The 12,317-nt window shown below is 40.9% G+C and overlaps 1 protein-coding gene across 1 annotated transcript in view; it reads left to right on the top strand.

Moving 5' to 3' along the window:
• Positions 1–2,676: 2,676 nt before the first annotated feature.
• Positions 2,677–12,317, top strand: part of LEPROTL1 (leptin receptor overlapping transcript like 1) — a 12,542-nt gene continuing 2,901 nt past the window's right edge. Inside the window, exons 1-2 of the mRNA XM_007942696.2 lie at positions 2,677–2,692; positions 9,697–9,772. Of these exons, the coding sequence (XP_007940887.1) occupies positions 2,677–2,692; positions 9,697–9,772 (92 nt within the window). The remainder of the gene's footprint in view (positions 2,693–9,696; positions 9,773–12,317) is intronic.

Genomic DNA, 12,317 nt, shown 5'->3' with positions numbered 1-12,317 from the left:
GTGGACTTCATTCAGCTTTCTGTATTGTGTATATGCTGATGATTTCTCTCATCCTGCATATACATCCTGATTTTCTTTGTCCTATTTAAGGCTTAATAAAAGTGTCTCTTTTGAAACTGTTTGAATTTGAAGTCTCCTTTTCCATACTATACACATGCCTCACCCTTTCCTGTTCTCAATGAAGGAATTCCATGGAACGAAACAAGAAAAATGTGTTAGTGGTGACTATTTGGAATGGAATCATTTACTTTTCCCAAGATTCTCCCCATTCCTTTCAATATGGGGGAAAAGATACATATACCTGCTTCAGTAGTTTAGGGAAGGGAGCTGGTGGTTCACAGACTGTCTAAGAAACACACATCCATGGCATATACTCATGTGTGCCGCATGTTTTTGCTACCCCAATCCTATTATGGCAGCTCTTTTTTCATAATAAAAGAAAGGGATGGCAGAACTTTTTGCACTAACTTGAATACAGAAGAATTCTACTCCTCCACAGACACCCATAGACTTATTGGGGCGGGATCAGTATATACCATTAAGCCTCCCATAACGATTCAGAAAAAACCAAACTCCCTGCCATCGAGTCGATTCTGACTCATAGCAACTTCTATTAGCTTTCCAAGGCTGTAAATCTTTATGGAACCAGACTGCCTCATCTTTCTTCCATGGGGCAGCTGGTGGGTTTGAACCACCGACTTTCTGGTTAGCAGCCAAATGCCTCAATCACTGTATCACCAGAGTTCCTTTTCCCATAAAGATTGTTGCTGTTGTTGTTGTTATGTGCCGTCGAGTCGAACCCAACTCACAGCAACCCCTCCTTGGGTTTCCCAGGCAGTATCACTACGGAAGTAGATTGCCCCATCTTCCTTCTGAGGAGTGGCTGGTGGGTTTGAACCGCCAGCCTTCTGGTTAGCAATCAAGCGCCTTAGGCACCCCATAAAGATTACAGCATAGAAAATCCTACGGCACAGTTCTGCTCTGTCACATAGGGTTGCTATGAGTCAGAATCAACTCTGTGGAACCTAGCAAAACAACTAGTCTCAAGTTGTGACCTCTTTAAAATTGCAATTCAACTCCAGACATAGTGGAAGTAATAAGGTGGCCAATACCTTAAGCTTCATAGTAGCTCTCATCTTAAATTATGCTAAAAACATCTCTTCCAACTATTCACTCAGCAAGATCTTTATATGCCAGTTTTAGTCCTATGACTGAAGATATTTAAAAATTCAAACCTATGTCACCCACCTCCATCTGCCTCCTTTTAAAACGCTTCAAAAAATTCTCGCTGCTCAGAGAAAAGCACACAAGTTATTATACAGGACCTTGCTGTTTGACCATGCTGTCCCACTCCATCCTCTCTCTCCTCTCCTCCAGCAAAACCATCATCGGCCTTCTCTTCTGCCTCCAACTACACACCACTTCTCCTTCCTGTGGTGGCTTTTCCCCTTTCTCCTAGTTTCACGCCAGTTAATTACTGTTTTCCCTCCCTCAAGGAAATCTTCCCTGACTTATTTAAATGAGATTTGATAGCTGTCTTACCTAGCATTTATCACTATTGCAGTTTTACACATTTTTTGTCTGTCATCCTCACTAGACTGTAAGCGCCTAGAGGGCAAAAAACACGCAGCTAGTGCCTAAGGCACTTGACTGCTAACCAGAAGCCTGGCGGTTCAAAGCCACCAGCCACTCCTCGGAAGGAAGGGGAAGAAAGGTTGGTCAATCTACTTCCCTGGTGATACCGCCTCGGAAACCCAAGGAGGGGTCGCTATGAGTCAGATCTGACTGGAGGGCATATAACAACAACAACAACATCCTGAAACTGCAACTGGATGGCTCCTTAGAAGGGAGAATAGCAGACTTCATCTCATCTATTTTGGTCTTGTGGTCAGAAAAGACCAGTCTCTGGGGAAGGATATTATGCTTGGTAAAGCGTAGGGTCAGAAAAAAAGGGGAACACCTTCAATGAGATGGATTGACAGTGGCTGTAAGGATGAGCTCAAGCATAGCAAGGATTGTGAGTATGGCACAGGACCCAGCAGTGTTTCCTTCTGTAGTACATAGGGTTGCTACGAGTTGGGAATCTACTGACGGTACCTAACAACAATTCCTATCTTGGGGGTGGGGTGGAGGGTGATGTTCACACCAGAATCCTAGTTGTGTGGAAAACCGATGAGCCAAGTGCAGACCACCACCAGTCTAGCCTTCCTTCTCCTTTATAGAAGCCTGGGAAGAAGAAAAAATGGGTATGCTTTAAAGAATGTGAAACGACCCTCAAAAGACATCACATTATTCAAAAGGACAGCGGCAAGTCTTGCTCCCTTCTCAAAGAACGCGGTGGTTGCGTGGTAAGGAACGGAGACTTTAGAATGGAGCTTCTGCCTGACTCAGAAAGGGAAATCGGGGCTGCCGCCTGCAAGTTCCCCAAAACGGGGCAAGGACGGAAAGTCTCCCCAGGTTAAGACCAGAAAAGGCGCAGGGCGGAAAAGCGAGGTAGGGTCAGCCCGCGGGCCCGAAGCCCAGCGCGTCCCCCACGTCCCCATGGGAGCGCGAGCAGGCGGCGGAAGTACTTCATCGCTCACTTCCGGGTGTTGTCTCTTGCTGCTGCCGCGCGTCTCCGGTCTCCCGGCCGCCGCTGCTGCCTCGGGTACTGGAGCCAGGTGCGACGTCACCGCCATGGCCGGCATCAAAGGTGGGCCTTAGGGGCTGGGCAGAGGAGGGCTGGATATCCACTTGGGAAGAGTGTGAGGGAGAGTCCGCGCAGCCCCCTCACGCTGCCTTTACGGCCTGAGCGCGCGACGGGAGGTCCCAGCTCCGGGAGGGGCGACCCCCAACCCCACCCCCACCCCACCCTCGTAATGAATGCACTTGGGCCTGGGAGCAGAGGTGGGCGCGGCCCCTCCTCACCCTTCCATCCCTCAGGAAGGGTGACCAAGAGCCTGACTTCTGTACGTCAGCTCTCACTTTCTGCTGATTTCTGCAGTCTCTCTCCCACCCATGACTACCGTACATGAAGTGGTTCATGGTCTGTTAGGTAGTTCTGATTTGCACCACAAGACACATTTTGCAGGAGTTTGCATCCAAGAGTGAAGTGGTTTTGAGGGAGTTGAGGCCGCTGGAGATAACCAGTTATGGAAAATCACTGTCATTTCCTACTTAAAACCGTGAGATCTTTGGATACTGAGCTGTACTGAGTCCCTCAAGAACGCCCTCGAAGAGTTTAGGGATAGTTCTTTAGGAAACATTGGCGATTCACATCCAATCCCAAGACACTCACACTCTAAACTTCACACGTTTCCACAAACATTTTGATTTGCGAGGTTTTTACTGTAGGATAGACTGTAAGTGGCTCCAAAGTGCTCCTAGTTATCTTCTCTTTACACAGTTTCACATTAAGGCTTTTAAGATTTAAAAGTTTTGTGTTGTTTTCTGTAGATAAAATAGTGTTAAAGTTTAAAGAAATTTTAGCAGGCTCTTTTTATTCCTAACTTTCCCTTAGAATTAAGGTATGTTACATTCTTTCTGTTTGGTAATTTTGTTGTCAGTGTGATTAGGAGCAAACACCATGCAGTGTTTCCAGTTCATTTTTTAACAAGGAGTTGTTTCCTGGCCAGCTGCTAGAAGTGAAGGGCCAGGCAAGCTAGAAGTGAAGACTTTGAAAACTATTTATGCATATATTATTTCCCTTAAGGACAAATTTCGTGAAGCTTTTTTTCCGAAGTCACATTGTACATACCAAAAAAAACCCCAAACACATTGCCATGGAGTCAAATCTGACTCATAGCAATCCTCCTCCTTGGGTTTCTGAGGCAGTATCACTACAGGAGTAGATTGTCCAGCCTTCCTTCTGAGGAGTGGCTGGTGGGTTTGAACCTCCAGCCCTCTGGTTGGCAGTCAAATGCCTTAAGCACTACATCACCAGGCTTTTTTAAATCCTTATGTGAAAGGAACTTATGGTAGAATGCTGTGGTTTTCCAGGATGTTGCATTCTTCCCTGTTCTTCCCCATTTCTTCAGTGTCACTATGACACTGTTATTTAATGTGGGAGCCTCTGGGGAAAATAGTTTTGTAATTTCTTTCTTCAAACCTAAACCCATTGTTTGCCATAGAATCAATTGCAGCTCATAAGACCCTAAGGATAGAGTAGCATTGCCAACCTAGGTGCATATTAATTGGGTGAAAGTGCCTTAGGTTGAGCTTTACTTCCACTTTTGGTTCAAATTGGATTTTCTGGTTGTTATATTGCTTATCAGGAATCTAATATTTCTTACTTCCTGTTGGCCTGTCATCTTTTTATTAGGGAGGAGTTGCTGTAATTGGAGTCCATAGTTTTTTTCTGGAGCTGTGTCAGACTTATAAACAACTCATATTTGCCCTTTAATGTTATATAAATTTGCCCTGACTTTTAAATGATTGAACCAACAAATTCTTTATCATATTCACCTTCACTTGCTGCACATGCAGCTTTTAAATCATCGAAAAGTCTTTGAGCCTTTTCTTAGAATAACCAAACTATAAACCAAACCCATTGACATCAAATCGATTCATAGTGACCCTGTAGGGTTTCCTAGGCTGTAATCTTCAGATCTTTTCTCCCATGGAGCAGCTGGTGGGTTCGAACCACTGACCTTTCAGTTAGCAGCCAGCTTCTTTAGCGGCTTTAACCACTGTACCACCAGAGCAAAAAGAGCTCCTGTCTTGCACTAAAACAAACAAAACCCCCAAACTCATTGCCACTGAGTCATTCTGACTCATAGTGACCCCCATTAGATTTCCAAGGCTGTAAATTTTTACAGAAGCAGACTGTTCTTCTACAGAGTGTCTGGTGGATTTGAACCACCAACCTTTTCATTACCAGCCAAATCCCTTGACTGACCACTACACCACTAGAGCTCCTCCTCTTGCACTAAAAACTAAAACCAAACTCAGCTGCCATCGAGTCAGTTCCAACTCATAGTGACCCCCATTGGGTTTCCAAGGCAGTAAATATTCACAGAAGTAGATTTCCCCATCTTCCATGGAGTGGCTGGTGGGTTTCAACCACCAACCTTCTAATTAGCAGTTAAATGCCTTAGGCACAGCCCCAGCAGACCATATGCATTTGTTCCAAATTATCTACAAAATTCATCTTAAAGACTCTTTGAAACTGATCTCATTTTTAACCCCAGAACTGCCTATATGTTAGGTTTTTCTGTTTACTGCCAGGTTAGGGAACTGATGCTTTCTCTTGCTCTAGTTTCCATTTTCTGTTTTTTAATTTACTGTGCTCCCCATTTGTAATCATAGAACCAGCACCTTGTCTCTGGAGATAATTGTGCTATTCCATCCCTTGCCTGGAGGCTTTGGGAGTAGAAACCAGACTCATCTAAACTTTGCCCAAATATTGCATCACTTAATTACTATATAAATTCTTGGGACAGCAGTTTATATACAAATGATGAAATATATATAAACCAGCCTAGTTGCTGATTTCATAAAACTCTCCAAGTTTTGAAAACACTTTTGAGCAATTTATTTAACTTCATTTCCTTTTGTCTTACCCAGTATTACTGAGAGGTAAGATGGTGCATAAAATTGTTTTTGTTTAGTTTGTTTTGTTTAGTTTCTTGGGCTTCCCCACCCCCCAAGAGATCGTCTTTCATTAACTTTTTCAGCACATGCTCAAAAGAATTAAGACTTTATTTTTTGATGACTAAGAACATAAATGATTCTTTGTTGGTTACCAGGGGTGGGATGGGAGGAGAGAGAACAATGGCAAAATAAAAAATGAAAAAAAAAAAAAAAAAACCCATAAATGATTGGCTCTTTCATGGAACATGTTAAAACTTAATGAGATATCAGGCTTTTTTATTCCTATCTAAGGCTGTTTGCCTCTTGTCGAGATTAATGGAAACTGCCATGCTTTTGAGAATTTTCTACCTGATTTTAAAAAGTTTTCAATCTCCTTTTTTCTATCAGAGGACTGTATGCAGCTCTTCCCCCTATTTCTCATTTGTTTCAATCTGTTGTTGTTTTTGGGTGTGATTGGGTCAGTTTTCGACTCAGTGATGCCATGTAACACAATAGCACTGTTCCATAGGGTTTTCTAGAGTTTTAACTGCCAGGCTTTTGGTTAGCAGCAGGGCATTTAACTGTCGCACCACTAGGGCCTCTTGTTTCGATCTAAGTAACAAAATTTTGTGTCCTGGGAAACAGGTAACAGTGATCACTTCTCAGAAGAAAAACTTGCTTTTCATTTAATTTTGTTCTGAGTGCATGGATTTATCTATAAAATATATAAATAAGCATAGATGATTCTTCAAAATAGTATTTACACTGTTTGAATTCACACACAACAATTGTTCACAAAAACTTTTCTCACAAAAATTAATAAATAACCTCTGAATAAGAGTCTAAAGGTCTATAAAGGTTTAGTTTTTGGGCTTTGTGACATCTATTTTATCTCTTTAGTAACCTTTACTTTTTCCAGAATTCTGACTTACAGTTTCAAAACAAGCCTTCTGAATAACTGAGATGTATAGTGTTTATAGTGGTGAACTTAGCGGTTTGGCAACTACACTTGAAAAAGTGGGTGTGGTTTTTTACTTCATCAGCAGCTACCTATAGTGTCTAGAGAATTGTTTTCATTTTAGATTTTGTCCAACTTTTTTATTTTATAAAAGAAAGAACTGAGATTCACAAATGATTATTGGCTAGTAGAGATGCAATGGTTAAGTGCTCAGCTGCTAACCAAAAGGTCAACAGTTCAAACCCACCAGCCACTTCACAGGAGAAAAGATTTGACAATCAGCTCCCGTAAGTAATGTAGCCTAGGAAACCCTATTGAGCAATTTTACTCTGTCATATGGGATTGCTATGAGTTGAAATCAAATTGATAAGCACACAACACAGTAGGGACTAGAATCCAGTGCTCCTAAAATCTGTACTGTTTCTACTCTGCTTCATCGTTCTGTCTTTTATTCCCCTTGGTTTCCTTTCACTCATTCTGTGGATGTTTATTATTGAGTGTAAAGAGCTGAGACTCCAACATTAACAACAGAAAACTTGCTCTCTGCTTTGATGGAGCAGACAGTTTAGAAGGAAAGAAAGACAAATCAGTGTACAACTATTGCTGAGCCAAGAAGACCTCTGCCCATACATGTCCCTCTGCTTGCAGTTCTTGTCCCCAGATGGCTACATGGTTTACTCCCTCATTTCATACAGATCTCTGCTCAGATTTCACCTCAACAGAGATGCCTTCCTAGGCCACTGTGACTAAAAAAGCACTACTATCTCCTTTCTCTACCTGATTTTTTTCATAGCACTTGACATTTATTTGCTTGCTTTTTTAAAAAATCATTTTATTCTCCCACAAGCATGCAAGCTCCATGACAGCAAGAGCTCTGATTGTTTTCATTGCTATACCTCTAGAATCCAGAATAGCATAACATACTTTAGGTACTCAACAGATATTTGTTGAATGAATGAGTGTGTGAGTATAGAAGGAATTGTAGTCAGGAGGTTTGGCAAAACTTCACCAAGGAAAAGATGATTGCGCTGAGAGCTGAAGGAAAAAGAGGAGTTAACTTGAAGGAAAGAGAAGAGTAGGTAGGACAAGATTGCAAGCTGTGTGTCTGTGAAAGGGCCATGTCTCCTTTACTACCATATCCCCAGCACTTGTTACATATTTGACTCTCAGGAAATATTTCTTGAATGAATGAAAAAATGTCTGAGGTAAAGAAACAAGGTGTGTATAGCCATGTGGGTGAGGGACCTTGCCGTTTACCATGAAAGAAAAGAAAGCCACTTTAACTCAAATGCAGAGGCTAAGGAGTAATATGTGTTAGGAGAGGTTGGCAGGGGCCAGATCATGAAGGCCTCTTTGAACTGGGTAGAAGAAATGGTATACTCAGTATTTTCTTTACATTTTACATTGCATTCCCTTTGTAAACTTGAAGTGCTTCATTCTGTTTTTCTTATCTTCTCTCTTTCTTTGAAAATATGATGGCATTAAAGACTAAGTAAATATGTTCTGGATTGACATGAGCTACATCAGTGATCTAGGTGAAATCCAAATCTGCCAAGCTATCACATCAGTGGGTGTCCTTGGCGCTAACCATTTTAAATCTAAGAAGTACATTAGTGGTGTTTGGCAGTGTTTAACCCCTTTACTGTTAACTTTGGTTTATAAGTATTAGCTTTTGTCTTAGTAAAATTAAGACAACCAGAAGTTATTCTGTTAGTCACTGGAAATGCAGATTATATATATTTGTTGTTGTTGTTATGTGCCGTCGAGTCAGCCCCAACTCATAGTGACCCCTCCTTGGGTTTCCAAGGCAGTATCATTACAGAAGTAGACTGTCCCATCTTCCTTCCAAGGAGTGGCTGGTGGGTTTGAACCTCCAGCCTTCTGGTTAGCAGTCAAGTGCCTTACGCACTATGCTACCAGAGCTCCTATTATATATATAGAACTCTAAATAAATTTATTATTTATTTATTTGCTTAATCCTAGGCCATTGATTACCTCTGCCTATTTTAGAAAGTTGTCTCTACTCTTAAAATGTGAAAGAACTTTATAAAATATAATGCTTTGTATATATGTATTTATACAACTTTAGAAACTATTTCACCTTTAGAAACAGTATTTCACATCTATTGCCTATGATAATGCCTTAAAATAGTGATACCACAGAAGGACTGTACCCATTAGTCTACAAATTTACTATGTATAGAAGATTAAGGGAGAAAAATCTAGCTACTTTTACAAACTTTTAAAAATCTATAACAAAATTCATTGATTTAAAATTATTAAGTACCAATACCCTTGGATACTTTTTTCTTACCAGTTTTGTTCATGTTGAAGATATATGTGCCAGAAGGAAGAACTAATTCAGGAGAGTCTTTCCCATTGGATGAGGCCTCTAAACACCAATAAAGCTGAGAATGTAGAGTTTCTCCACATTTTGCTTTTTAAAACTGTAAAGACCTGTAGACATACTGCCTCGGGAACCCAAGGAGGGGTCACTAGGAGTCGGAATCAACTAATGGCAATGAGTTTAATGACCTGTGCAGCAAATGTAATACCAATGCCCAACAAACCAAAAATCCCCAACTCACTGCCATTTCACTGTTAGTGACCCTCTTTGGATTTCCGACGTGGTAAATGTTCACAAAAGTAGATTGCCTCATCTTCCTTCCATGGAGCAGCTGGTGAGTTTGAACCACCAACCTTCTGGTTAGCAGTCAAGTGCCTTAGGCACTGCACCACAGAGCTCAGAGGGGCATTGATCTCATGGACTGTGGTACTGCACGAGAAAGGGAACCAGTAGTTGGAGAATGTAGTGGCATACAAGGTTAGGCCTTTAAAAGTAAATAAAATATCACTTTATTATACCTTGATGATGCTACAAAAGACTAAGGCACTTGACTGCTAACCAGAAGGCTGGCAGTTCAAACCCACTAGCCACTCCTCGAAAGGAAGATGGGGCAATCTACTTCTGTAGTGATACCGCCTCGGAAACCCAAGGAGGCGTTGCTCTGAGTCAAGTCTGACTTGACAGCACATAACAATAACAGATGACTTACACTTTTGAAGCCGATTCATTTTTTTTCTTTGCTTCTGGATTACAGGTAATGTTTAAGCAGTTAATAATAGTATTCTAACTACAACTTAATTTAACTAATTGTTATTTCCACTTTTTTTTATTTACTTTGCAGCTTTGATTAGTTTGTCCTTTGGAGGAGCAATCGGGCTGATGTTTTTGATGCTTGGATGTGCCCTTCCAATATATAAGTATGTAAATTGTTTCTTTTTGAGTGTTTTAACAGTGAAAATTTTCTTCTAAAGCTACTTTAAAAAAAAAAAAAACTTTATTACTGTAAAGTATTGCAGAAAAAAATGTTCATTTACCATGCACAAACTTTTTAAAAATTTATTCATGTAAAATTTGTAGATTTTAGTATGCCAAGATGCAGACTTCTGAACTCTTACCTGCTCCTTAACTATAGCTAAGTCTCTAACGGCATAATAACACCACTCTAGCCCAGCCCTTCTGCTCAGTTTTGAGCAATTGAGAGCCCTGGGGTGGAGCAAACGGTTGATGAGTGTAGCTCCTAACCAAAATATTAGAGGTCTGTATTTACCCTGAGGTCCCTCAGAAGAAAGGCCTGGCGATCTACTTCTGAAAATGCTATAGACACAGTTCTACTCTGATACACCATGAGTCAGATTCAACAGCGATTAATTTATTGATTAGTTAAAAACACATGAAAACTAAAAAATTTTCAACAAAGCATGTTGTAAGCAGAGTCATAAGACATCAGTTGACTGAAGAAAAAAATCATATGAACAGTTACTTTGTCTAAGATACATGTTGTATGAAAGTCTTAAACCAAATGAACATAAAATAAAAAATCAGTCACTTTTTCCAAAACCACATATCCATACAGCACTTCTTTCTCTGACCCTAGCAACCTGGAGCTAGGTCACAAGTTATAAGGACATCATCCTTCAGACTGCCAAGTAAGCCCAATACTACAGGTGCCAGCTGCAAGCTTGGGAATCCCAGAATTCTCCTTTGTTCTGACTTGCTGACTACATATAGAGGGTACTCCAGTTATTCCTTTAAGATTCTAGCTACAAGCTTGAGGACTCCCCAAGATCCTTCCCTTATAGGCTACAAATTTGGAGGTTCCTTCTACCCCGTGAGGATACTAGCCATAAGCTCAGAGGTTCCCAGCCCTCCTCACTTTGACTTATTGGCTACCACTACAATTTTGGGTTCATTTGATAACTCAGTGGAATGGCTCACAACTTCACAGGAATTGCAGTACTTACAGTTATAGCTTTACGATAGCAAAAAAGGATACAAATGAAGAGACGTATAGAGTGAGATCTGGGAGGGCTTCCAGTGTAGAGCTTCCGTGTCTCAGAGGAACATGCTACTCTCTCACATGCATTGATGACTTTCACCAGCCAGGAAGCCCATAGAGCTGGTGTCCAGAGCTTTTTTGGGGATCCCATTACTTATTGCAAACTCCATCCCTGTGGTTCGTTGCTATCAAGGTGATCACAAGGTATTGAGTCTTTCAGGCCTGGCCAGGTCCCTCCCTGGAGTCACCACATCACCTCACCCAACCTGTAAGTTAAGTGTGGTCTGAAGCCCTTATCAAAGACACTTAATTTCAAGGTTTTTTTTTTTTTGAGATTATGTCTCAGCAGCTGAGGACAAAGACCAAATTCTTTGGGTAAAGTTAATGTAAACCCCACAAGATAGATTTAATTTTTAAAATTTAACTAAAAAAATAAATAGTTCAATAGAAAAATGAATAGCAAATATAAAAAAAACTATGAATTGCTAATAAGTAATTATTAGCAATTTATCAGCCTCACTCAAAATTAATGAAATCCATTGGCAAAGGTAAAAAGATAGGCAAACAGCATTGTCACATACTGTGGGTGTGAGTATAAATAGGTATAAATATTTTGTAGGCCAGTTTGCTTGTAGCTCTCAAAATACGTATTGGTTTTGAGCTAGTACTTAGAATTTCTCATAAAAATATACTTGCAGATGTTTGCAAAGGTATGTTTGTAGAGAGAGACTAGGGAGATGGTATAGCTGTTCATAGCAGCCTTGTTTATAATAGCTCTCCTCCAGGAGGCTGGTGGTTCAAACCCACCAGCCACTCTGTGGAAGAAAGACTGGGCAGTCTAGTTCTGTAAAGATTTACAGCCTCGGAAACCCAAAGGGGGTCGCTATGAGTCAGAATCAACTCAATGGCAAATGAGTTTAGTTTTTTTTTGGTCCCTCCTACCCACTTTCTGTCCCCCACCCCCAAAATCTGGAAGTGTCCTAAATGTCCATCAGAAGAAAAGTGGTTAAATTAGGATGCATACATCCATGGACTGACTAGGCAATCAAAAGAAGGAGGAACAGCTATAAGTACTGATATGTAAAGGTGTTCAAGATACATTGTTAAATTTAAAAAAGACCCATTTATATTTTTAAAAAGTTTTTTACATGAAAATGTGGAGGAATCAATAGGAGAATGGGAAAGAGAAAGCTGAGATGTTATCGTTGTTGTTGTTGTGTGCTGTTGCTAGCAACTGACACCAACTGTAAAAAACGGCAGGGAGGCCACATGTTCTGACCTCCTCTAATCTCACAAGAGGAAGATAGCAGTAACCCAAGGTCTATTACTGCAAGGCCAAACATGCTGCCTCCTTCCAACCCTTTCACCAACCGTTCCTCCCAAAGCACCCACTACCTCTCTCCTGGGTTCGATAATTCGCTGCAGTGGCCACACAGAACTCACAGATTACAGGGTTTATTAGGGAA

The sequence above is a fragment of the Orycteropus afer genome, unplaced genomic scaffold, assembly GCF_000298275.1.
Source record: "Orycteropus afer afer isolate SDZICR_OR568_19922 unplaced genomic scaffold, OryAfe1.0 scaffold00095, whole genome shotgun sequence".
In the NCBI taxonomy this organism is placed as follows: Eukaryota; Metazoa; Chordata; class Mammalia; order Tubulidentata; family Orycteropodidae; genus Orycteropus; species Orycteropus afer.
This window is presented reverse-complemented; position numbering and strand designations above follow the sequence as displayed.